Consider the following 27,936-nt stretch of genomic DNA (forward strand, 5'->3'; position numbering starts at 1 on the left):
ACTCCATCTAAGTATAGTCGTTTCTTGTCAGGCATTTCCGTTGGAAATAAAAATATATTAAATAAATAAACCAACTGAATGTGTTTATTAAATTAACAGCTACCCACAGAGCCGGACCCACTGCAGAGAGTCCACAGTGCGAAAAAGAGAGAAAACAAAAACTGGACAACTTGTGGTCCACAATTATCATAACAATAATTCAAGATCTGGGCGCAAAATTACGAGAGACCCAGAGCTCTTATTGTGGCTTATTCATAAGCAGGCGACAACTTTCTGGCGAAACAGTAACATCATTTTGAATTTTCAACATAAATAATTTGAAGAGCTGCGCGCTAATTATCGATTGAATAAAGTATAACAAAGGCAGCGGACGTTGGGGATATGCGAATAAGGAGAGGCTCGCGAATCGCTTTAAGTGAAGTTCGAACAGACGCGAATCGACTTGAGTTGACTTGAGTTGAGTTAAGTTCATGCTTATCGAAGCTGTCCGAATGCGGCAATGTGTTGAAACTCGCACCACAACAATTGTGCATAATATAGCGGATCGCATTCGCTGAGTTATTGACAGCAGCTTCGACTGATGAAAGCGCAATGAGTCATTCATTTTGTTGTTGTTGTATATTTTCTGTATTTTTCGAGTCTGCGGTCTCATCGAAAGGGAAGCTTCTAATTGATGGATTGCAATGCTTTATGAGTAATGCGAGCCCGAAACCAAAACCGAAACCGAAACCGAAAATCAACTAAAATGCCGTCTAGCATTTTCAATTAGGCATGCCACAGTGAACGCACTCTATGGGCGAAATGAAAGCCCAGCTTGCTTTTTAAATAATTCAAAGCAAATTATGCGACAGTTGCCGCAAAAATGTAAACGACACTCAAAGCAAAGCAAAGCACTTAACCCTTTTTTTATTTTCTCTCCCACACTCTCACACTCTCCCCCTCTCACCCTCTCGCTGTCTTCCTCTGCTTGCATATCTTGCGGGCGAACGAAATGTCTATAATTATTTGTACTGCGTAAGTCAAAGTTTGTGGACCCGCTGTGGAAACCTGAGCCACAAGAGTGAAAAGGCATTGCGAAAGAAATGTCAATATTATATTTAAGATGTCTTTCATCGTCGTCGTCGTCGTCCGAAATGTCTGGCAGCCCGTTACGAAGAAAAAATTCATGGAGTAAAACATACAAATCACAAAAAGGTAAACGCAAAAGCCGTTTGCTTTTTTTCTTCCTTCATTTTCATTGCGGGATCTGCACGCAGAGAGGCGAGAGTTTATGGTCGCTGCCTGCTTGAGCTGGACAAAATATTATAATTGCCCAACCAAATGGAAATAAGTTCTGGCATTTTAAGTGCCATTGGAGCGACAACGATCATGTCAAGATGTTGCCTCATCCTCAGCCAACCAGGCCAAGCCAGCTGCACGCCACCCAACACGGCAGAGGAGGCCAGAAGAGATGCACTTCTCGTTCCAGCTGTAGGTGAGTCAGTATTTGTGCAAGGAGATGAAATGAGTGTATTAAGAGCCGGCTCTTCTAGCTCATATCGTTCTCTTATGAGCTGCTATATGGTAAGCTCTTTCTATTAAGCTATTCAGACTTAACAGTTTACCTGAGAAGACTATGTAAAACTTGTTTCTATACTGATGTTAAGCTATATACAATATATAGTGTCATTACGACTATTATTTATTTGCAATAGAGATGTCATCGAGCTTTTTCTTAAAGAATTTCCAACACAGTTTGACTACGAGAGGATAGGAGAAGATTTTTGTTTTTATTTGCTGTTTCAGCAAAATTTATTTACAATTAATTTAAATTTATTTATTTACTTTTTTCTTTTTTGCAGAAAATTTTTTTAATATTTTGTTAATATTTTGCTTAATATTATTTCATTTATTTATTTTTTATAGCTTCAGTGTGACGTCAATGTGTTTATTATCTAATTAAAATAAAGTCATCAAGTAATTCTTAAGTTTTTCACATCAATCTGAATATTATTTCAAAAAAAAAAAAAAAAAAAAAAAAAAAAAAGAAAAAACAAAAATTAATTTATATATTTTAATTTTGTTTATTTAATTTTGTTTATTTATTTATTTAATTTTGTTTGCTAAGAATTTTTCTATAAATATTTTGTTGTTGTTTAAATATGCTTAAATATATAATAAATGCTATAAATATAAAGTTTTTTTTAAATTTTTTATAAACAATTTCCGACGCTTGATCTTCAAAAATTTAAAATTTATAATTATAAATAAATATTTTAAAGAAATTCGAATTGAATTATATAAATAAATAAATTAATCATTTGGATTATTATAAATTATTTTCAACAAATTCACTTAAAATAAGTTATATAAATTAAATTTTTTGTAAATGTTTATCTCAGAATGTTCACTATAAATCGTATCATTTAATGATTTCATTTCTTGGCCAACTGTCTCTATAAAAATTCTTATCATCACTCTCCCTTATGTCTAATTAAATACAATGCGATATGTATAAATATCCACCCTGAGTTAAATATTCAATTTGTTTCCATTTAATCTCCCTCTCTATCCCAAGTCAAATGACTTTTTAATCTGATTTTCTCTACATACATACATATACATTTATATATATATCTACCAGCTTTTGTGAACTGCCTTCTGCAATTTTATTGCCACTGCCTCTGGCCAATGCAATTTGTAATCAATCTCAGCCAAGATGACTCAGCCGGAATTCAAACGCCATCAAACTTGGCCAAACTTTTAGACACAAAATCTGGCACAATGTAAGCTCAGTGTCCTCCCAAAAAAAAAGTAGATAAAATAAATGAAAAAAAAAATTTGGAAGCTCTTGCCAGCCAATTAAATTGTTCTGGCCATAAAAATGTGCAGCAGCAAGGAAAGCTAAAAGTAAAACTAAAATCCCGATATCGAGCTATAGAGCGAGCACGATCTGAGCATTGTGATAAGGCCCTGACCAGTCAGCCGTCAAGTGAATAAAATTTTATCACACACACCACAAGCGGGTGGCACCCGGCGTTGCCCGGCGCTGGAATTGGTACATACAGCGATTGCCGCACCGGAGGCAGCGTAGCAGGCGGAGATGAGCCTGCCGCATGACATTGCACGTTTTGCGCATTCGTCTCGATTGCAGTTTAGTGCAATCAAAGAGGATTCATCAGAGCCCAGGACCAGCAATGTCCAGCGAAGCGTTTATAATACCACCAGACAACAGTAGCGAGCAGCAGTCCTTGGTCCTGGAGCGTATCAGATGCCGAGCAGCCAGGACGAGCGAGGACTGAGCGACTGAGCGACCGAGCGAGCGAGTCTTAAACCAAAGAAATTAGTGTAAAACTAAAATCCGATTTGGGAAAACAATGTGATCAGAGAGCAGCAGCAACAGCAGCAGGAGCAAGAGCAGGGGCAGGAGTAGCAGCAGGGGGATGGCCCTTGCCTGGTGGTTGGTGGCCAGCCTGGCTAGTCCTGTGGGAAACATCCATTTAGGGGTATGTTTCATATACATATATACACCAGTATATACCATAATCAGACAGCTAGCCCCTGACTGCTCGCTAATCTGTGGCTCTTGTGAGTTTTTACTGATTCGACGCTTTTTATCAATTCACAAATATCTGTATAGCCGCAACATTTTTATGACTTTGCACTGATGGCAGAGCGCAGAGCACTATTAAATTAGATGCCTGACTGGTACTCTTATAAAAAAAAGAGAGGGAGTGAGATAGAGAGAGCGAGAGGGAGCGCGAGAGAGCACAGAAAGTGCGCATATGCATGAGCATCGCGCCTCAAATTAGTTTCTTACGCTTGAATTTGCCTTAATGCACAAAAAGTGCTCAGGGGATTTGCCGTAATTCGATTAGAAAGGGATTACCGGCGAAAAACTTGGCAAAAACCCCTAAGAGCTGCTCTCGAAACTATGTTTGGCTCTAATGGGATGGCTTTTGTCTGATGGCCCATGCCATCGCCACGCGCTCTGATGAATGATGTATCGAATTTTTGAGCAGCAGCAGGCAGCAGTTGTTCCCATCAAAAGGCTGCGGAAGTTCAGCTCAGTTGAACCCATATGCGAGGCGGTGCTCAGGAAGTGCCAAAACAACAGCGTAAAGCTTTTAAATGGGCAAATGGAGAGCCCAAGTTCATAGAGGGCACAAATGTCATATGACAGTGGAGGAACCATAAGCAAAGAGAGACTAGTGAAAGTAGAAATCGAAAAATAATCAAAATACCATACGGGCTCTACTTCGAGACAGTTTCATGCACTTCATCTACTATATTTCCATGTGTGAAAGAAAACTCATACACCTTGCCATGCCACTCGACCTCGCACCACTGCTAGCCTACTAGGGCTTGTCCTCAATGCAAGTAAGTAATTCATGACTTTGCCCAACAATAAAGTCGGACAAAAAGAATGTCTATGGCGTAACCTGAGGACAACAACAAAATCACCAAAAAAAAAAAAGAGGCCAAATGCCCCCAAAAAAAAATTGGCAAAGCTGACCCAAAACTGTCAAATGAAAAGCAAATGGAGCCGGCAGCAGCAACCAGCAAGGAAAATTGATTTAACCACGAATTGCTAAACGATACGTAAGCAGCCGGAGCAAAAGAAATGGTATAGGAAATTGCCAAGGGGCGTTACGGATTCGGTTTCAGTTACGGCCAGTGTGCCACTATATATATGTATGTATATAAATTTCCGCGTGTATAATTAAACTGTCAGATTATTGTGACATGTCACAGAAAGGAAAAAACCGAACAGAAGAAAAAACTGCGGCATAGGAAAAGGAGTAACTGCTCGAAGTGTCAAAGTAAATTATATTGTCGTGCTGCTAAAAAAATACAACATGAGAGGGGGAAAATCCACGGGGCGTTACATCCACACACACACACACACACACTCACACACATAAATAGTCAACTGTTAAAGTATTTTGGCACCCCATGCATTAATAACTGTAATTTTCGAACGGGTGCGTTTCCGCTATTATTTTGCACAAAGGGTTGCAATTTATAACCTCTGTCTCTCCATAGCTATGCCCAGAGCCAAAAAGAAATAACGGATTCGTAACCCTGGTTGCATTGTGCAAATGTTTTGCGCTTTGATTTCGCTCGCACACTCAACCCGCCCCCCCACGGCCAGAGTTTGCTCGTAAATTGTCGAAAAAAATGGCAACCAAACTCCATTCACTCACGCACGCATTCTCAGCTCTCAGTTCTCTTTCTCATTCAAAAGTTAGAGCACTTTTTTTGTGGACGGTCTGCCTGATTGCGTAGAGATTCGCCTTGGTTTTGGTTTAGCGGGAAAATGCTCTGTTGCCCCCTAAGCGCAAAGCTGATGAGAGTTGCGTATGAAATAATCCCCTCCCGCAGTGCGCTAAATCGAAAAATGGTCTTTAGCAGTCGTACTGCGGTATTTTCGCTCAAAGAGTCTGCTGGGCTCACTTAAGTAAAGCAACATCGATGGGGGGCACATGAAAATGGCGACCGTGATGATTGACCATGCTGCAATTTGATGGGGGAGGGGCGGCGCACAAAATATTAATAAACAGGGACAAGCGCATGTCAGAGATGACAGCGAAGCATCAGAATTGCGACAGTTTCGTGGAATAAGGGAAGCAAAATAGAACTTGCGGAAATTCTTATGGATGTGTAAGAGAGTTAGGGGGATTAGTGGAACTTGACAGCAAACAAGTTAATAGAAAATAGATATTTACGCATTTTCTGATTCTCTGATGGACGGAAATTCTAGGGGCAGATGGGGAAATACAAAAGCAAGCAGAGAGACGCTTGGGAGGATCATTATAGGTATACAAGTTTTTTGTTGTTGGCTGGAATATATTCTGAACGTTTGCTGACAGCGGCAGCTGGCTTATTATTTTCACTATATTCTTATCATTTTTAATTTTATTTTTTTTTTTTTTTATATACTACTATTAATTTTTTTTATTATTTTTTTTTTATTATATTGTATTTTATTTTATTTATTTGTTATGTTTGTATAATATTTATTAAATTAAATTAAATTAAATTTATTTCTATATTTTTATTATTATTATTATTTTTTATGCATATATTTTTTGTGGCTCTAATAAATATAAAAACGTTTAGTGAAATGATAAAAAAAAAAAACAAAACAAAAAAAAGCAATTTTTATTTTATTTTACTTTTTTTTTAATAAAAAATAATAATAGCTGATAATCATAAAAAATATATATTAAAATAAATACATAAAAACCAATAAAAATTAATAATTATTAAAAATAGATATATAATCAATATTCAATATTATCTATTTAGAATTCGTAAATTACTGTCTGCTTAAAAATAAATTATGAAAAGTGTTTATTTTATTTTATTTATTTTTTAATATTTGTAGCATATTTGACAGTACAAGGCAAGACATAATGTTATTGAATTACCTTACCTATAACATTTCACCAGCTTTCGCACTCACTCAAAACACTTCATCAAGTAATTTAAGCTGCCTTTGAAGTCAAACTGAATTGAAATTCTGAACGTTTGCTTGTCTGCCCCAATAACCCAATGGGATTTTTTAATTGGTAGCGGAGCAGCATTCGGGAAGTACATATTTCAAGGCATTAACTTAATCCAAAGTGAGTCGGCGAAGTAGTAGTTACATTTTATGCAATCTACAGTCAAGAGCCAACTCCACTTGGCTTGGAGTTCAACAAACTGCAAACAAAGGCTACCAAAAGCTGGCAAAAACTCTGGCCCAGCCCACAGAGACGGCAAATAAAAAGCGTTTGCCTTGCAAGCGAGCATTGTGCAATTTGTAGAGGGCTACCAAAAACCGACGCCTATTTACATAGGGCCCACTCCGGGGCGGTCCAGCTGTGGCGGCTCAGCGCAACAAAAAGTGCCAACTCACACAGAGGCAGAGGGAGAACAACAATTTTTCTTGAGCTAACGCCCAGACAAGAAGGGGCACAAAAAAAAAAAAAAAAAAAAGAAGAAAAATGAAGAAAACAAAATAAAAACCAAGAATGGAAACGAGAAAAGCAAATTCCGCTGCGTTTTAATTTTCTATTGAAATTGTTAAAAGCAGGACAGAGGACTATAGCGCAGGATATGCAACGTCGATTTGTTTGCTTCGGTTTGGGGTCTGCGCCGAGTTCTCCGGGAGGGGGGTCTCCCTATATATGTGTGTGTGTGGTTTGCCTTTTTTTTGCGCAGCTGCCCTCCCATTAGAAGAGCGCTCGCCCAATGAACAAAAGAAATTAAATGCCTTTAAGGCATTTTTAACGATACAGCTCGCTAAAAAGAAGGCGACCATAGAAAAGCTTGCACAGAAAACCCCGTAAAGCGGAAGGAAGCACCAAAAAAAAAAAAGAGAAAAACAAACAGGAGAAGCGGGCAGAGCAGATCCGGGACTGGGTAGCGAAAAAAGCATTTAAGAAAAACATCATCAGAGTATTTGCCTGAAACCACAAATTACTTACAGCGCAGCGGGCTGTCTAGTGGGCGAGCGTCGGCGACGGCCGAAACATATGACTGCCTACACCCTACCCGGGCGGGCCTTCGACACGCGTCCTTCGCCCCAAAAAAGGAAGCAAACAAAATGGCGCTCAGCGTATGTAAAGAAGAGAAACTCAGCAGGGCAGCTACAGAAGCAGCTACAGGAGCAGCATCTACCGTGTCCAGCCAAGCCGTTTGCCATATGCATTGCTCCAGCAGCTGCTGTGGCTGCGGCTACTCCTGCTGCTCCTGCCACTGCTGCTGCTGCTGCTGCTGCTGCTGCTGCTGCTGTTCCGGCAGGCAAATAAGAATATGCCCAGCCCAGACTCCGACTACGACTACGACTCCTGCTCCAACTCCGGCTACGACTGCGGCTTCCACGCCGGCTTCGCTTTGCTTTGTTGTTTGTTGAGAGCACAGGCGAAAAAAATAAAGAAAAATTGTTGCAAATAAGCCAGGCAACAGGATAGCTCACCAGCTCCGGCCAAAATGAGAAACGCCGAATTGAAATACTTGCAATAAACATGAAAAAGGCAAGCAACAGCCGCAGCAGCAGCAGCAACTGTGGAGTGGGGGGGCCAGGATGCTGTTGCTCCTTTGGCTGTTGCGTTTATTGCATTGACAGGCCAGTTACCAGTTAGCTGTTGCCAGTTCGCCAGCTGCCAGCTTGCCTCCGGGTGGGGACCTGGACCCGGACCCGGCACTGCTGCTGCTGGTGCTGCTTCAACAAAAGGCGACAGGCAACAAGCAAACGGAGCTGTGCCACAAGCTGAAATATGTTTTATTCACGGCGGGTGCGAGTTTAATGTTGAAAGGAAACTCTTAAGGTTTTGATGATGTTCACTCCTCAAATAACAAAACCTAGCAAGCGGATAGGATTTTTTTTTTTGTGTTTCTTGGCCAAGCCCTAGCTGCCAAGTTGGATGAAATTTACGAAGGGCTATGCATAGCTGATTTTGGAGAGAAACATAGGAGAAGAGGCGGCATATTAAATGAAGGCTTAGTCTGTATAGAGTTATATAAGAATATAGAGAAGGCATAGTCTTTGTAGAGCTATATCAGTATTAAGAGTCGCTTGTGGAGAGCCTGATAAGTAATATACTTAAATTGTCTTTATAGAGCTAAACAAGAGTAAAAAGTTGGTTCAATAGAGGAATGGAAGATCTATACTCAAATGACGAGAGATATCGTATACTAAACTACAGGCAGATTCCAATTAGAAGTGTCCAATTCTAATAAGAGCAACGCAATGCAACATACATGTATGTAAATCGTTGCTCTAACACTGAAAAGAGTATTTAAGCCATAGAAGTTTACTAAAAGAAAACTACATATTTTCCTTAATTAAATAAAAGAGCATAATTTACATTTTATTGAACATAAGCGTATCTATTCAACGATTCCAAAATATTAACATACTAAATTATTAATATAATTATATTATTGATACTTATTATTATTATTATAATTATTATTATGATTACTACTTATTTAATTATTAATTATATATGTATATACATATATCTTTGTTTATTTGATTTCAAATAAGCATATTCAACGATTTCAAAATATTAATACATTAATTTATTTATAAATGTGATATATATTTTTTTTATTAACAATAAATTAATAATTGAAAATATATATTTATATATATACATTTTATTTTATTTTTATTTTTATAAGTAGTACATAAAAGAAATATTAAAGAGAAAATGCTGGCCAATATGAATATTTAATTTCAATAAATAAAATTATCTATGCACATATATAAATTTAAGAAATATTTGCCAGTTCTTAAAACTTCAACTCTACGTTGCTCCTCAATCAATCAGCAGAGACAATTCTAATAGCCTGCACCGCACTTCACACTTTAATAATCTCCTCAGCAACCGCAATCTGCTGAGCTATCCCGTTCTCTTTCACACTCAGTCTATGATTTCCTGTGGCTAATTTGTACTACATAGAGAATCGTTTGCAGCTCAGTGCAAAGACTCGTTCTGTGGCCGCCTGCGGCACTGAGCTGAGCTGAGCTGAGCAGAGGCAAAAGTGTCAAGTGTGCGCATTAAATGTGAAAAGCAATCAAATTCTGGCAAGCCAGCACACACATCATTCACAATGAGCTGGCCTATAATCACGAGCAAATGAGAATTGGCTGAGAGGAGAATAAAAGAATAAGGAGGATGCAGAGAGCATCGTTGGCAATTTCCTGCACATGCCAGAAGCTGGCCATCTATGGAATTTAACTATTTTGCTCTCTCTAATTAGGAAAACGCATAATAACTCGTCTATGCAGTTGGCCAGGGGCAAGCACTGCATAAAAGTGAGACCTCAATTGGTAGCCTGGCCAATTTCGATCTTAATGATGACGAGAATAAGAGCTGGAGCCATTTTTGAGATGTGACCGGTGCGACAGTTGGCACATTTGTTTATTTTTCGACAAAAGAAAAGCCTAGGCGAAAATACAGCTGGGAAAATGTGGGTAATGCGTATGCCTGTGCCCCCTCCCCGTCCCACCCCTCTACTACCCTCAGGCAAATTTCATTCACTCGAAAGTTCGCTCGGCGCCTTTGTGCGGGCATTTGGAAGTGTCATTAAAGTGTTAATTGCTTTCATTTGAGGCAAAGCAAAGTCTACTACGCCGTTCACTTTATTTGCAATACACAGACATATGTGCGGGACGGCGCCAACTAAAAGTAAAAAAGAAAATAATGTATGTTAAAAAAAAAAAAAAAAAAGGATGCCGAGGCCGAAGCCGAGGCCGGAGACACTGCGAAGCGTTGCAATGCCTGTCTTTGTCCCACTGGCAGAGCTCACTTTGGCGGAACTTCCCAAAGAAAAAGTAGCGCAAACGGAAGTTTGCAATTAAAGTGTTAATTGTGTTAATTTCTTGTGAATTTCACGCGCAAGAGACAACAAGCAGCGGAAGCAGCTGGAGAGAGACAGAAGGAGAGCGAGCGAGAGAGATAGAAACTGCAATGAATTATATCACAAGTGCCTCGCCCGAAAGGGATAGTCACTCACACAACTTAATATAGATTTCATTTTGCATTTTATGTAGGCCAGTCTAGAATACAACAAATTAACAGCTCGTATGAGCAGCTGAGCGAAAAGTGGATGCGAAATGCATTAAGGGAGCATAAATTATAAGGAAATGGCATTAATGTCTAGAAAGCATTTATGGGAATTTATATTTGCGTTTACATACATATGTACACATATATGTATGTATTAAACAGAGAATTTGTAAAAAGTATTTTAAACATATTTAAACTTCTATTAAATATGAAATTTACATATACTTCAATATTTGAAAGCTAAAAAGTAGAAGTAAATGGCTTGAAAATAAAAAAGAAATAAAAATATATTTAAAGGGAGGGCATTTCACTTGTTCCACTATATTTGATAATTATTTACTGACTATTTTTAATATTATATACTTAATATTACAATTTATATATTCATTTGTAAAAAATATTTTAAACATTTTTAAGCTTCTATGTATTAAATATTAATTTTATATATACTTCTATATTTGAAAGCTAAAAAGTAGAAGTAAATGGCTTGAAGAAATATTTAAAGGGAAGGCATTTCACTTGTTCCACTATTTTTGATAATTATTTAAATAGTATTTACTGACTCTTTTTAATATTATATACTTAATATTATAATTTATATATTAATTTTACAATTACTATATAAGCATATTTGTAATATTTTATACACTTTATTTAAATATTTAATATTTTATACACTACAGCAAATTATTCAAAAATATATAGTGCTCATCTACTTAATTCAACTTTACATATTTGAAAGAGTGAAATAAAATATATTTAAATCAATATTTTATAATATATAGTGCTCATCTACTTCATGCAAGTTTACATATTTTAAAGAGTGAAATAAAATATATTTAAATCAACATTTTATTCATTTATACATCAAGTACACAACATGTTGAAATGCAATTACCTTCAAGCTAAATTCTTCAAAAATTAATTAAATTTAGTCTATCAACTATGAGCTCGTGCTTCACTAAGCTTGGTTAACAGTTACTAAAAATTTGTTGTCCTCTTCCTCAGCGCCATGAAACCCTTTGGGAAAACTCCCATGCTCGCCTCTTCCACTCCACTCCTTAGCCATCGAATCCTTTGTTGAAACATGTCAAATATATATTTAGTGCATTTTGTGTTGGTCTCAGCTTTCCAATAACTTCAATAGCTCATACAAAAATCAACTTTTCGCCCACTTTGGCTCGAGTGGCACTTAACATGCAATTAAAAGCACTGCAAAATTTGTCTAGACTTTTGTCTGGAGCAGCTGAGTAAGTGGGCTAACAACAACTATTTATACTTAGGTACATATATTGGCCATAAAGGCTGGCGTATCGTGACTTTTTTTTTTCGGACATTTATAGTTTTAATTGCCAGCCACTCGAGCGCAGCATAAAACTGAAAAAGAAGGCAGCCGAAAGATGTTGGCGGGCGGGCGGTTGATCGGGCAGTTAAAATCGCATTTCGTGGCTACCAATAAACTTTTTAAGCCGATGAAAATGACTAATTGGACAGCTGAAAAATCAACAGCAAACAAACGCTTAAAGAGCCGCAGCCCAAGGCAGAGACATGCACATATTTATATGTATGTGTGTGTGTGTATGCTGCCATAAAACGAAGCGAAGAGCCCATTATAAAATATTCAGATATATACACAAATATATAATGTATATATATATACATGCAATAATGTGAGCATGTTTGTGTCTGCTTGGTATGTCGCACATGAATGCTTCAGATAACAAAGAGCCTGAACCAAAAGGCAAGCCAAGCCAATGCCAATGCCAAAGACTCTTTGTGCGACGGGGCAACCTTTCGAGCTGAACAGAAGTGAACTGATTAAGCCAGCAGTGGAGCGCGAGCTGGGATCTGGATATGAAGCTGGAGCAGGGACCGAGACTGGGATTTGGACAGGGACTGTGCTGCATGCATGGGACCGCTTGACTGCCTTGACTGCGTTGACTGACTGCTGACAGTCGAGTGTGGCACATGGAAATCATAAAAAGCGCAGCGAAGCAAACACAAAGTAGTAAAAAGCCATGTCCCAGACGCCGCACCGGACTCTGCGCAACCCATTCAGCCAGCACCGCCCCGCCCCAGCAGCCGCTGGCCCTTTGGGTTAGTGTTTGGGTACTTTACGACACATCGTCACGCTTTTGTGACATTTTGTCCTTTCGCCACTCAAGACACACACACACACACACGCAGACATTTGCACATTTCGGGCACTTTTAACACTACACACAATGGACTTAAAAATTCTTTTTCATCAGTGGCCTAAACAGCCGCCGCTCCGGCTTGTAAAGAAATAAAGAGAGAGCTGAAAATAAACAGTCCATAACAGCAACAACAGCAATGAATCGCCAGTTCCCAGTCTTGGCTGCGTATGAGCAATCCTTTTATGGTTTTAATGCGATTGATGGTCCGTCGAAGTCGTCTACCTCTCATCATACCCCCCCTCCCTCTCACTTTCTGTCTCTCTTTCACTCATTCTCGTCGGTGTTTGACAGTCGCGCGCCGCATGGACACAGATTGATGGATCCACATTAAGCGAATGAGATGTAGGAGACAATGATAATTTTGTTATTGTATTCCGGCGAAGTCTCCTTTTTCAGCCAGCGTATAGCAAGTGGATATATCGAGCGGACTACGCATCGCCAGACTATGCAGCTTTAAAGTGAAGCGCATAATTTGGCCAAAGGTAGCTGAAAAGGTTGAGTTCCCGGAATTGGCAGACCCATTATACACATAACCAAGTGCAACTTGTTGAGTTTTATCATATCTGTATGTCGGCGGCTGCGGAGAAATAACGAAATTTCTTATACCATCTTCATTAAATCGATGCTTTGTATTTTTTAAAGCCTGACTGTAGATCAGATAATTTGATTTGTCATCAATGAGACTGGGGCGTATAAGAAATATTTGAAGAATTTAAATATAATTTATAAATGTATTATATATTATATATGTATACTTTAAAGGCAGCCCTCGCCACAAGCATGTATAAGAATAATTTGAAGAATTTTTAAAAATAATTTATAAACATAAAATATACTTTATATATTTACTTTAAAGGCAGCCTTGGGTACTAGGATGTATAAAAATATTTGAAGAATTTTTAAAAATAATTTTTAAACATAAAATATACTCTATATATGTATATACTCTAAAGTCAACCCTCGCCACAAGAATGTATAAGAATTATTTGAAGGATTTTTAAAAGTAATATATTAACATATATATACATATATATACATATACATATATATACTCTAATGGCAGCCCTCGCCACATTTCAGTCTCATCTCGCAAGAAATCTCTCATTTTTCGCCTTTGTGCGAATAGAATTTAATTTGCAATCATTATATTAAGATGATTCGGCTACCACAACAGGATAATGGGCTCCATTATGGATTGGGACAGGGCGTGGCTACGCCTCGTCTATGGGAACATAATCGAAAATGAATTGAGCTCCAATTAGGCTGCTCTGAACCTTTAATGATTGTTATTTAAAGGGATTTGTTGACTCATACATAAAGGGAGAAGTTGGGCCAGCTGGGTGTACTATGGATTCCACGTGGGAACCTGATGCGCTGCGGCAATTGTCGTGGCTATTAATTGCGCCTCAGCTGCAGCAGCAGTGGTCATGCCCAGTTCTCGACGCGGTCACATATCAAAAGCGTAGCCAAAAGGCTTGAGAAAAGAATGCTCGGCATTTGTCTTCTTCACGCCACAATGAGTGGAGCTGGCATAAGGCGGGGGGGCGAGGGCAGTGGGGCATCCCGGCATTAGCAGTCGCTAATTTAGCAAAACTAAAGCAGAAATAAAAGGCAGCTGGAGTCGCAGTTGGAGTGCGAGGGCAACCAGGCAAATCGGAGCCAGCTATCTTCAGGCAGCACACAATTATACGTATTTGCACAATTTACAATTAACGTATCAAAATCTGTGCGCTAAACTAAATCTAATTACCAACGAGCGCAGCAAACACACGGCATCGAAATCGAATGACGAAGCTGAAATGCTCTTCCTCAAGGCGATTAAATGTGGAGAGAAATTGAAAATTCTGAATGAAATCAATAAGAGCGCAGCTGTGCCTAATTTACTTTGTTCTCTGAGAGAAATGAATGGGAAAAAACTTGAAGGAAAGAATGCTGGGAATATTGTTGTCGAAGAGACAAAGCATATGATATGAAATTTATATTAAATTGGATTAAATAAAGAATATATAAGTAAAATCGGTTGCTTACTTTGTAAATGTTAATAATATGATATCAGCATATATATTTATTAAATTATTATGCAATTTATTTACCTGTCTATCTAGCTGCAGAGCTGGGAGTCCAGGTATATGCGTTTCTAGATCCATTGTATTCCATTTGAGCATTGCGTATTATAATAATTTAAAATTTTATTCTTTATTTAATTAAATAGCTTTATTATTTTATTATCATTTTGAATTAAACAAATTTTAAATTAATTTTTTATATATTTTTAAAGTAATTTTTTAATTGCAATTTTTCTTTAATACTTTTTAATTTATTTATTTATTATTAATTTGGCATTATTAATTTTTATTATTTATATTTATTAACTTGATTATTTTAATATGATTTTGTATTTATATTATTAAAATTAATTTTATATTTATTATATTTTTTTATAATTAAAATTACAAATTTTTATTAAAAATCTATTCCAATGATTGTCAAATCTTAATACTAATAAATTAATAAATATATGTATATTCATCTATCTGTCCACACTTCTATCAAGATTTTTATTCATTAAATTTTATATTTATTAAATTTTCATATGACACACATATGTAAATAAATTTCTAGAAATATATTCATCTGTTTTTATCTACTTCTTTTCATTTATCCTGTTACCTATCTATCCAATTTATTAGATTCTACTCTTATCTTCATAACTGTCGCTTATCGCCTCTACCAATATAACCTCTTCAGAAAGAGTAGCCAAAGAAAAGTAGACTACAAAGCCTATACCCAGAGGCGGCCACTGGCTGGCTGTAGCTCAGACTCTGACTCTGACTGTGTGGCTCTCGGTCTGACTGGGTGTCTCTGGCTGTGGCAGTCGACGTCGACTCCCTGGACTTTGGCTAAATGCTCTGACGATGGCGTTGCTGCCATTTGTCAGGCAACGGACCGCAAAATAGTTCCACAGCCAAGTTGCTGGCAGCATTTTAGTTTTTCTTGCTGTTTCTTCTGTCTAGTTGTTGTTGTTGTTGCTGTAGCTTGACGCGATAATAAGAGCGATGAGGAGAGTTAAGGAACTACTACTACAGGCAGGCAACAAAATCGCATAGTGTGAGAACCGCTGCCACTCTGTGCTTCTTTTTTTTTGTATTTCTTTCAGTTTTTCGCGTGGAAAATAAATACCAATCTACATAAAAGTGGAAACCAAATAAGAAAAACAGTCGGTAGTTGTAGCTGGCCATTGAAAAGAAAGAAACCTGCTGCCTGCCTCTATTGAGAGCACAACAAAAAGAGGGAAAACCAAAAGAAAAAAAAATTACAGTGGAATAGCAAAGGAAGCTAGAAAAAAATAGGTTGCCTGGACTGGACGGGAGTGGACGGAACCTGGAACTGGGACTTGCACTGGCTCTGGCTAGCTGGTTGTGGTTACAATTTGGAGCAGCGGCCGGTCCCGTCTAGTTTTGATGAAATTGCTCGAAATAATAGGGTGAAAATACCTCGACTGCCGCCTTCCTCGGCTCGGGCGTTTTTCACAGTGCTCTGCGCCTTTTAACTCTTTCGCGCTTTGGCTCGTTTGGCTCTGCTGGCCTGTGTGAAAGACCAAAGGCGTCACCAATTCAGCCAGCTCCATGGCGCTGCAGCTCGCGTGCTAGCACCAACGAGAGTCAAAAGCAGTTGGCACAAAAGTTTGAGTTCAACCAGAGCGTCCCGCACACGCACAGATACCAAAGCGGGCTCTGTTGGAGTTTCGGCTTGGGGTTTTTAGCTAACCAGGGACAGAAAAAAAAAGAAAAAGCTATGCCAAAGGTGTCGAAGATTAAACACTCTCCAAATCACTTGTTAACATATTTAAATATGCAGAGATAAGATAGGCTTAATGCTAAGCTGTCAGATTAGTATTCAGAATATAATGTGGAATATTTTCTACTGATGCAGTTTTTATACAGATCTACGGTATAATAATTATATACACATGTATAATATTTAAGCTGCCTCAAAGCTTCTCTTTAACAAATAATATCAGCTGTTAGAGTATTAATATATAGCTCAAAAAATGGGCCAAACAGATAGAGAGAGAGAGAGAGAAGTGGGGAAAAATAGAGAAAAATGTTTGTGCGGCTGCAGTGAAAGATTTGTGGTGCTGCGGTTTTCGGCTTTTGGGTCTGTGTGAAATTGGATCTGTGCTGTTGTTGTTGTTGTTGTTGTTGCAGGCGAGCTCTGCTGCCTGAAGTTTGACTGGCGAAATTGCAAAACAAAGCTGAGATTTCTATGTGGTTTGAATATGATTTGAATATAAAGGCATATTTGCCATCAAAGCCAGCCAGCTCAGCCAGCCCAACCAGCCACGCCAGTTGCTTTTGTGGAATGCGTGTGCTAACAAGTGCATTTATCTGCAATTGGATGAGGGAGTACACGAAATGGAGGTATTATTATGCCAGTCTAACCAAAAACTAAACAAGTTGAAGTATGAATAGCTCTCCCTCACTCTCTCTCTTTCTCTCTCTCTCTCTCTCTCTCTCTCTCTCTCTTTGTCTATAAAACTTCTTATGAAATATGCAAAGCAGCTTTTGCCCGACTACAGCTACATTCCTTCATTATCCGCTGACAGACTACCTGAGCCATTTTCATTCTGCTGCTGAGAACTTAACGTGCTGCGCCCTCGCCCCCTCCCGCCCTGGCTGGCTGACCAGCTCTTACAAATCAATTACTTTAATCAATTTTTAACACGTTCGCGTCTGTGCACCCCAGAGAGACGCTGGATATTTTTTCTCATATTTTTTATTTTGTTCGCTCATTTATGCTGAAGTAATTTTTCTGTTAAATTTTTAATTATAAAGATTAAATGCGGGCATGGCGACGAGACGACTAACTACATAACCTGCCGCAACAAACTTGAAATAATATTCAAGAATTTTTATTGAAATAATAGCTGCGATGCAGGCAGGCCAGGTAGTGCGAGAGAGAGAGAGTGAGAGAGAGAGGGAGAGGCAGTGCGCAGACCCAGACCCAGACATCACTCTACCCAGAACGAGGCGCAGCAGTTCGTCAGCTCACATCAAAGGCGGAACGTACGTCTGGGACGCGAAACTGAACTCAACCTGGTCGTCGTCGCTCGTCTCCTCTAATGGGGGCGACGACAGCCTGTCATCGTTTCAAAGTTCTCTTTCAGACTCGCCGTTTTCTAATTGAAATGTTCAGCACCATATTTCTGCGCATTACCACCTGCTGCTGCTGGCACAGAGGAAGCCGCCCAGTTGCCAATTCCCTTTTCTTTTTTCTGCGCTTTTCTGCCCAGCCTGACTGCATAATGCAGCGAAACAGCTTGGCTAAATAGTTCACTGGCTGGCCTCGTAAATTGCAAAAACCAAACCGCAAGAACAATGCACTGCACGGCACGGCACGGCACGGCACGGCACTGACCATCATCGAGCGACCTGAGCAGCACCTTAACCATCATCGTCATTATCAACGCCAAGTTGAGCGCATGATAAAAGGCAACCGAGAGAGCGACTAGCAACTCGATGCGATTACAGTTTTTTGTTGCTTTTCTCTTCTTTTTGCTGCCAACACTTTGGCATTTTTCCATTCGCCCTAAAGAAGAAATATGTACTTTAATTTTGACCATTTTATGATACCCTGTAATTGGAATTTGAACTGGAACACTCAGGATTTGATAAAGACTCTAAAATATATTTTCAGACTAAACTTCTCTTTCATATTTTCTTTCAGTTGTCATATCTACAATGCAGGGTATATCTTTTACTCATTCAATTCTTCTGCTTGTAATGTCTGTAAGATTTTGTGACAAATCTATACATTTCTATATAAAATTACAGGGTATATCTCTTGTTGATATAATCCTTCTGCTGGGTATGCACAAGATTTAATGAATAATAAGAATGGGTTTTCCTTTTATGAACATTTACATTTATCATATATGTATATATAAAACTAGAGGGTATATTTCCACTTCATTCAACTGTTCAGCTTGAAATACACAAGATTTGATGAAAAATGTATTTTCAGTTTTGGCTTCCTCTTTATAAATAGTACCCGTTATCATATTTTTATACAATTACAGGGTGTCCTTACACATCATTGGGTTCGTCAGCTTGACATGCACAAGGATTGATGAAAAATCTATGAATTTCTTTTCAGCTTTGGCTTTTCCTTTATAAATAGTTTCGGTTATCATATCTTTATAACATTACAGGGTATCTCTCCACTTAATTCAGTTGTTTAGCCTTTTGGCTGCCCTTATGGGACGCTCGTTTTAGCAGCTGCTCCACGCTTTTCTAGGAAATAATTTTCTTCACTTCTTTTCTTTTTTACAGTTCTCATCGTCTCGTCTCGTCTAGTTTACATCTTCATAGCCGCCTCGTTGCTCCACAAAACTGGGCTGCCTGCCCACAGAGTTCCACCCTGCGCTCTGCCCTCTGCTTTGCCCTCTGCTGTCGCACCACTGTCACACCTGTCACTATTGTGGCTGATCACAACAACCGCCAACAATGGAGATGGAGATGGAGATGGAGATGGCGATGGCGATGGAGCTGGGAGACAAGCGACGACCTCGCCCAGTTCCAACTCCTACAGACGGCTTGGCGGACAAGGTGTGAACGTCAAATAATCACCTTCGCACACGGCATGCCCACCAAAAAAAAAAAAAAAAAAAAAGGAATGGAAAGACATAGCAGCACACTGAGAGTCTGGCAGAGCGAGTCAATTGGCGGGCGGGCGAGCACTGCCTGCTTGCTTTGGGGTTTTTCACAACTCTCAGCGTTGACGCTCTGGTATTTGCTTTTCGTAAGAAAATTTGCGCATATTTCCCGTGTTTTTTTTTTTTTTTGTCTTTTTTTTTATAAATTTTCTTTGCTTGCTTTTCTGTTGCGGGTTGAGTCGAAATGTGTGAAATTTCAATGGAAAGACGCAAATGCAGACGCAGCTGTCTGTGGCTGCTGTCGATGTCTGTGACTCTTCCTGCTGCTGCTGCTGCTTTTGTTTGCATAATTATTTTATTGTAAGTGAAGGTAGCCCCGCCCACAAAACTACATGCACGAATGCCGCCCGCATGAATATTAAAACAAAGACGCTTTCGCCTTTTGCCTCCTTAGCTGCTGTCGCAAACTTGCAACTGTTTCGCCAAGTGCCCCAAAGCAGCTACCCCAACTGCCCCCCCCCCCCTCACCTACCCGCGCTCCCACAAGACAGTCTAGACAATTTTGTTTGGGCACCCGAAAAAGTTCCGTCTTGCCGGGTGCTGCTGCTCGCTGTAGGCATTTCTTCAATTAGCGTTTTTATTATTTTTAATTAACAATTTTGCAACTTAATCCTGCAGTGCTGAAATTTCTGCAGACATAATCGAATCAGCAAAAGGGGCTGCATAATGCCTGGTTAAAGTTTGTCTAAGGACAGCAACAGTAAAAGCAACAGCAACAACAACAGCAACAACAACTACAACATCGAGCGGTACCCTAGGCATGTGCATAATTATATTAGGAGAGCGACCGGTACAGGACAACAGCAGACTAAAGGGTTGCCCCTGCCCTCCACACCCGACGAAGATTGAGGAAATGTTGCCAAACAGCAGACGAAAAGACCAGACGTCGCTCGAGGCGAACTCACAGTCAAACGGAGCTGAAAGGGACGCACGCACACACACACACTCAAAAGCCCACCAAGAATTAAGTTCTGTAGACTGGAAAATGGACAATTACTGCACAGATCCCATTACAAGTTGACAAGAATCCCAGAAACTCTAGATGCATTCAAAGGAACATAGAGTTGAGGTGAAGAGAGGACGTATAGAGCGATTTTAGATGGCTGCTATATAAAGTAGGAAAATATTAATAAAATCAGCAAGAAGAGTGCAGAGAAAAATAGATAAAGAGCAAAGAGAGAGAAAGAGAGAGAGAGAGAGAGAGAGAGAGAGAAAATGAAGAGAGAAAAATGAAATATTACGACGAAGTCTGCAAGATTTTACGAAGTATCAAATGTTGCCTCTGATCACAATTTGGATTACCTTAAGAAACCATTGACTATGAAAATTAAAGGTATAACGGATTTTGTCAAAGTCTACGTAAGAAAAAGGCGTGGCCTCCACCTCCTCCTCTTCGATGTAGTCTATGCTTAATTAGGATGATGAGCTGAGTCAATCAGTGCTTCCCTCCGTCCGTCAAAACGACGCGACGGTCTGCCCAAAAAATTTCAGAAATATGCGTATTTTATGGACAGACGGATAGACGGGCGAAGGGACAGATGGAAGGATTAATCGACTAATAGATTCCAGTAAGGAATAAAAGACATTTTGTATATTTTCAAGATTTCGATACTTCTTCCCTTTCCAAGAGAAGAAAGAGAAGTGGAATAATTGGAATATGGAGGGGTTCTTCCCTCTTTCCGAGAAATCCCAACTGGAGCACTCGTCCCATTCCAAAGGAAGAAATAAAAGTGGAATAATTGCTGTAAATCCCAACTAGATCAATCTTACTTATTTCTTTCTGCATTTTTTAACTAATTTTACATTTTCTGCAAATCGATATCTACATATACATTACTCTATTCAATGAGAGAGATTTGCTAGCTGTACTACTTCTCCTTGCGATTGGAAAGATTGGCGTCGCGTGTGGCAGAGCTATCATAGTCATCTCTGGCTGTCATTAGATTGCCACAGTAGATGCAGATGAACTTGAGCTCGCGGCAGCAGGGCCTGCAATAGGGCAGGGTGCACTGGTCGCAGATGACGAACTCGTCGTTCTCCACAGCATTGCAGATGAGGCAGCGGCGCTTGCCGCAATCGTAACGCGCCAGCCAGCCAAAGTATTTGGGCGCCTTGAGGCGCAGCAGTAGAAATATATTCCTCTTGCCCTGGAGGTGACGCGAGGCCAGGTTCTCCTCGGCGCGCTTGAGCAGCAGATCCCTATTGTAGAGCCGAGAGCGCAGGAACGTGGTGAACAGGTAGAGAATGCGCCTCTTCTCGTGCTTGTAGTAGAAATAGCCGCAGATGGTGCGACGCAGGCCGAGCAGCTTGGCGCTCTCATAGATCAGCAGTATGATGATTAGGTAAATCAGCAAGAGTTCGATGTAAAAGCTTCGCGGCAGCACATGAGCCACCGGCAGGCACTCCTCGTTGCTGAGCGATGTGGAGACGCGCTCGTGTATGTTGAAGTTCCGCATGGTGGTGCGCAGCAGACGAGCCATCAGCCCAGTGCCATTGATCTGGAAGCGATGGGTTAGCGAGTTCAATAAGCGCCCCATCATAATTCCTATTCATATGCATACTCACACGAAAGCGCACCTCGTGCTCGCCCTCCTGCCGATAGGTGATCAGCGATCGCTGATGTATTATCTGCAGCAGACTGACGACCAGGTGATCGAGCACAAGGAACACGCCCGCTGTCACCATTTCCAGGGACAATTGCAGGAAGTTGAGTATATGGATCGCCTTGCCCTCGCTTCTGCCCAGCCCCTCCACAAACATGGGCTTCTCGTGGCTGCGCAGCGGCAGTACGGATCGTTTCCTTTCCCGCTTGCGACGCTCGTCCACGTGCCTGAAGTAGTCCGTTATGTAAATATTGTCAAACTCCAGGTCGGTGCAGTACAGATATTGGTATCGGATCGACGAATATATGACGATCAGCACGAACAAATACATGAATTTCTCCACCACTCGCATGACGGTCTGAAAGATGCGTTTCTTGTGCTCAAAGTCCTTCATGAACTGCTCCGAGGTCTCCTTGGCGCTCAGCAACTGCTCGGAGGTCGTGATGTTCTGCAGCTGATAGGTGATCTCGATATTGGAGTTATTGTCGTAGAGCTCATGCTCGGCCACCAAGAGCTTGACATAAGTCTCGCCAAACTTGGGAGGAACCACCTGCAAATGGATGAGAAAGAAACAATTCAATGAGAGCTATAGAAATCTCTGGCAGGGAATGCATTCTCACCTTTGAGGCATCGCACACCTTATCCGGATTGCCGAACATGTTGATTTTGCATATGACATCGACTCGGTAGGGCCAGCAGAGGACGCCCACCAGCCAGTCGGGAAAATTGGTGGTGCACTTGCGATAGCCCTGCAGGAATATCTCCTGGCAGACACGATGTCCACTGCGCAGCTGATGCTTGCAACGGTTTCGCATGTTGCGCAGGAATTTCGCCTGGACGGCAGACGCTTTGGGCACCTGTTTGCTGGAATTGTTGAAAGCGGGCTCGCTGACATTCTTGGCTGCTCTGCGCTGCTGCTTGTGGCCAAACTTGTCGTCCTCGATATTTGTGTTCTCCACGCCGTATTTGAGATCGTCCAGAATGGTCTGCAGTTCCCTGAAATTGACCTGAATCTCGTCCAAGTCCTCCCGCATCGTTTGCAGTGTATTTGTGAAGGGCTTGGCCATCAGATCGAACCGCGTCTTGGTCAGATTGTAGGTGAGCAATGTGGTGCAGGAGAACACGCGAGCCACCTCCTGCGCGTTCTGCACCAGATTGTCAATGGGTCCCGCAATGACAAAGGCAAAGGCCACCGCTCGCAAGTAGCTCTGGCCCGCCTTGCCCAGCAGGCTGACGAACATCAGCAATGTTATCACACGCACATTGCGGCTTAGCATATAGGAGAGTCCGCTCCACAGGATGACTACCCAGACTACCATTCGCTCCGGCATCAAGCGCTCCAATATCAAACCCAAGTTGGCATTCATGGCGAAGAGAATCCACAGCAAATAGCCCAAGACGATGCCCACCACGAAGCTGCAGAGATGACGTGTGAGTCGCATCCACCAGGAGTCCAGATCGTCCCGGCCATAGAGCAAGCAGTAAACGGGCTTGCCTACCCAGGCCAAGATCTTTGCAATCAAGTCCGATATGTGAAACATGACTCAAAGCACAAAACAGTTTGATAAACTGATAGAAAAGCCCCAAGTGAAATAATCTGGAAAAAGAGAAAAACAGAAACTCATTTTCCGACAGGACTCAGGAAAAACTTCTGAAAGAGAGACGCTCGAGCCAGAGTTTCTTAAGCTCACAATGGCCATATTACGGCAAGTGCAAAGGAGACACTTGAAACACAAATAGTTTAAGCTCAAGGTTAAACGGAGGATTAACGCACTGCGTAAAGATGTGGAGAGTGGCGAAAGGAGGCGAATGGAGGCGAGTGGAGGCGAGTGGAGGCGAGTCGAGGCAGCGCATTAAGCTGGCTCAATGGGCGCAGCTGCGTTTAAGGCTCTCAAACTGCCTCACTTTTAACCGTTTTATGGCGCACTCCTCGAGCTGCCACACGCAACACTGGCAATTCCCCAGGCGGACAGACGGACGGACGGCTGGCTGGCTGGCTCTGCCCGTTGTCATTTAAGAGCAGCAGCAGCAGCAGCAGCAGTCGACGCCGCCCCAAACAGAGACTATAAATGAGTGCAGCTCCCGACTGGGCACTCGTTAAAAATGCCTGAGCAGCATAGCAGACACAGCTCCACACATTCCCAGACTGGACCGCGGACCAGACACAGCCGAGACCGGCTAGAGCAGAGTCCTTCGCTCGAGCCAATCGAACCTGAACTGAAGCGAACCGAAGCTGCATGTAATCCAATTATAATAGAGCAAGGGAACTTTTGCACCTGCCCGGGCACCTTGCTGAGCGGACTCTAAAATAAAAATTGATTACATGCGTGTGTGTGTGTGTGCATGTGTGTGTCTTGGCTGCAATGAATAAATTTCGAGCTTGTTTGTTTTGCAGGCGACCGTTTAAAAATTTATGAACTGCAGCGCTGAGCGATCAAAATGCATCAAAATCCGCCAAGCCAGAGGGAGAGAGAGAGAGAGAGAGAGAGAGAATGAGAGGGAGCCAGTTCCAGTGGGCAACTCCAAATTGGTGCAGTTGCTCGTCGCGCTTGACGGTGCTACTCGCTGAATATTAAACAGGCAGCAAGGCTGGCAGCTCCCAGTGGCGGCACTTCATCAGCCCAAGTCGTGCTAAAAAATTGATTGATCCTTGAGGTGCAACCATTGGGTGGGGTGGGGGAGGCAGAGAGCGCTGGCATCAGGAGCCCGTGGAGCGATGGCTGCAACTTTGACGACATCATCTCGAGCAAAAGGCAATGGGGCGGGCGTGGCTGTCAACGGCTGAGCACACCAAGGCATACACACAACACACATACACGCTTACATACTTAAGCAATTTAAAATTCCAAAAGGGCAATAGTAGCTATGGCACAGTGGGTCGAAAGTGGCCATGAATATATTTTTTTACAAATTACATTTTTATTTATTTTATATATGTTTCAAATTAACACTCCAAGCTTCAGAGTTTTCTGCGTTTATTAAATTTTCGATGCATTTTGTACTAATTTGCTTGTAGTATCGGCAGCTCAAATTAAATTAAATAATTAATAATTAATAATAATGATAATAATTAAATTATTAATAATAGAAAATTTTCTATGCATTTTGTACCACTGTACTTGGCAGATCACCAGCTCTAGAATTCATTTGTCCTTTAAATAAATTTGGTAGGCCTTTCGTATCAGTGAGCTTCAAAAAATACAGCTTTCTAGTTCAATTTACTTATATGTATACCTGATTTTGTATCCATTTTGCACCACTGTGCTTAGCACACCACCAGATCTGTAGTGAATTTTCCATTTATAAAAATTTTCTATGCATTTCGTACCACTGTGCTTAACCATATTAGTTCTTTAGTTCAATTTATTTATATACCTAATTTTCTATCCACATTGCGCCACTGTGCTTGGCACACTAGCGGCTCTGTATTGAATTTCCGTTTTCAATCAATTTTCTATGCATTGCGTACCACTGTGCTTGAATTAATACTTACTCTAGAGTTCATTTTCTTTCTCATCTGATTGTCCATCCATTTTGCACCACTGTGCTGGACTCACCATTGTTCTGGCCAACTTGTGTTAGCTTTAAATGCATGAAATTGTCAATGCCTTGACTATGCTTTAGGCCTGCTGGCCATAAAATTGCTTTGGCGCAGACAAAAAAGGAGTCGCTCCCAACTAACCAGCCGGCCAACCAGGCAGGCAGGCAGGCAGCCCTGCTGGCTGGCGAGGGGGCGGAGGCAGGCAGTCAGCTCCGCCTCCTCGTTGGTCAGTCAGTCAGTCAGTCAGTCAACTCGAAAAACCGAATGAATGATGAATTGCCTGTCACTTGCAATTTTTGTAGCCAGACAAAACACAGCTACACAGCAATGCCGAGGCTCGTCTTCGTCGCCGGCGTCGCCGTCGTCGTCGTCGTCGTCGTTGTCGATGTCTGCGCTGTTTGGCTTGTTTAAATTGTTCATGTTCCATCTAAGCCGACTACGGCCAAAACCCAACTGGGCCCACTGCACAGGATCCTCTCTGGCCGGCCAGCAAACTACATACAGTATTCCATGTTGACGCGCGGCTGACTGCTGACTGCTTTCATGGAATTTGCGTTCAAAAAGGGCGGCAACATCATTGTCAAACCAAGCGTCAACAGTCTTTATTTGCTTTTTTGTTCTCTTGCTTTTATCATTTTCTTTTTCGGTTTTGGCCAAATATTTTGGTATGATCACAATGGCAAAATTTAATTGGGCGGCAACTGCACAAAATATGAAACATTTTTGGCTGAGATATGACGAAAGAAATACATATTTTGAGTGAAGAATGTTTGTCAACAGGAAACAGAAAGAATGCCGGCCGAAGAGAGAGTGAGAGGCCGAAAGATGTTTTTGAGATGAATCGAGTTTGTTAGTTTGAGAATATGGCTTGAAGAAAGTGCACGCAGATATCAGGAAATAAATTGCATGTATAAAAATATATTCATAATATTTATTGTATATTTTGTTATATATTGTATATGCATTCCAGTTGGACTCAGATATCAACATATAAAATAAATATTTTATTTATAAATTTCAGTTAAAATTTTGTGATGTAAATAGACATAGTCAAGGTGTGTATAAATATATTTTAATAAAAAGATTTCTAGGCTATACTTTTTATTTGGGAACTCAAGTAGAAATTTTTTGATAAAAGAAGTTTTTTAACTGCGGAATACAGCAATAGAGCCAAATTGAGAAAAAACTATTAGGATTTAGGATATTATGATTTTTTTTTTGTAAAATAATTTTATTGACTTCGAAAAATAGCTTAATGAAACTGAACTTTCAATGTATAAATATTTTTAATTACATTTTTTTATTATTTTATTTAATATATATTTATTTTTTAATATTTATTTGATATATGCATTACTTCTTTAATTTTCAGCTATTTATAATTTATTTTAAAGTTTTTTTTACAGCTGCTTTACTAAACATAAATTTCCTAATAAAAACCGCATTAATTGTTGCTATCTATGCTGATTATTTATTGGCCTCGCTCCCAGATGCTATTGCCATGCTTTGCTCGGTTTATGGTTAGCTTTAGCTCAGGCCACCTTAAGCCAATTAGCGCCACTAATAAAAAGCAATAAATCAGTCCAAATTAACCAAAGAGACAACCAAGAGCAAAGTGTACAAATAAATTTGTGCACTGCGCTCGGCGCATTTGTCAAGGAATTAACCCTTTGCAAAGGGTTAGAGGAGGAAATAATAAAACGGGAAGAGAGAAAAAACAACAGCTAACCAATATGAAAATGACATTAGCCAAGCGCCAACAGACGGCGGCTAGACCGAGGCCAGACAGCGGCAGGAGACACCAGGCACAGGCACAGGCACAGCCGCAGCCACAGGAGGAGACAGCGTAGCGGAGTCGCTCGGTTTGGGCCTCTGTCTATGTCCGTGTTGGCTGTCTACACGCAAAACCACTTTTAACTCGTTTACTTTATTTATGGCCATAATTTGTTAAGCAAAAGGTCGAAAACTAAGCCGACGACTGCCGACTGCCGACTGCGGAGTGGTGGCCAAAGGGCGCAGCTCGCTCGCTGGGCAAGGTGCGATGCATAATTAAGATAATAAAATATTAATTAAAATTAAGTTCATGCATATGCAAACACAGTGACAGCGATGCCCGAACTTCCAAACGCCTGCCAGCCCAATCCAAGTACAAATATTTGCGTTGATTAGAATGAAGCTACGATAATACGAGCCCAGCGTCGACGTTGATAGCCTCGTTATTGGCACTGACGAGACTCGCCTTAATTAATTAATTAAAAATGCACAGAGCACAGTTTTTCTCTGCTTTTATCATTATGTTTTTATTTTGTGTTCTTCTGTTTTTATTTTATGC

At 40.5% G+C, this 27,936-nt stretch overlaps 1 protein-coding gene across 1 annotated transcript; it reads right to left on the reverse strand.

Annotated features, from left to right (window-relative positions):
• Positions 1–21,199: 21,199 nt before the first annotated feature.
• On the reverse strand, positions 21,200–23,991 carry snky (ubiquitin protein ligase sneaky). Its single transcript, XM_089467655.1, has 4 exons — positions 23,838–23,991; positions 22,684–23,660; positions 22,026–22,613; positions 21,200–21,958 (listed from the first exon to the last, which is right to left on the reverse strand). The coding sequence occupies exons 2-4, from the start codon at positions 23,602–23,604 to the stop codon at positions 21,329–21,331; spliced, it is 2,139 nt and encodes a 712-aa protein (XP_089323781.1). The 5' UTR covers positions 23,605–23,660; positions 23,838–23,991; the 3' UTR covers positions 21,200–21,328.
• Positions 23,992–27,936: the final 3,945 nt, after the last annotated feature.

Source organism: Drosophila arizonae, chromosome 4, assembly GCF_054131065.1.
Source record: "Drosophila arizonae isolate 15081-1271.41 chromosome 4, UAZ_ARI_1.0, whole genome shotgun sequence".
NCBI classification, from domain to species: Eukaryota; Metazoa; Arthropoda; class Insecta; order Diptera; family Drosophilidae; genus Drosophila; species Drosophila arizonae.

Excerpts from the sequence above, each read along its gene's own strand:
- snky (XM_089467655.1), bottom strand. The coding sequence starts at position 23,604 with ATGTTTCACATATCGGACTTGATTGCAAAGATCTTGGCCTGGGTAGGC. Across the intron at positions 22,614-22,683 it reads AGGTGTGCGATGCCTCAAAG|GTGGTTCCTCCCAAGTTTGG; the intron begins GTGAGAATGCAT and ends ATCCATTTGCAG. Across the intron at positions 21,959-22,025 it reads AGCACGAGGTGCGCTTTCGT|ATCAATGGCACTGGGCTGAT; the intron begins GTGAGTATGCAT and ends CATCGCTTCCAG.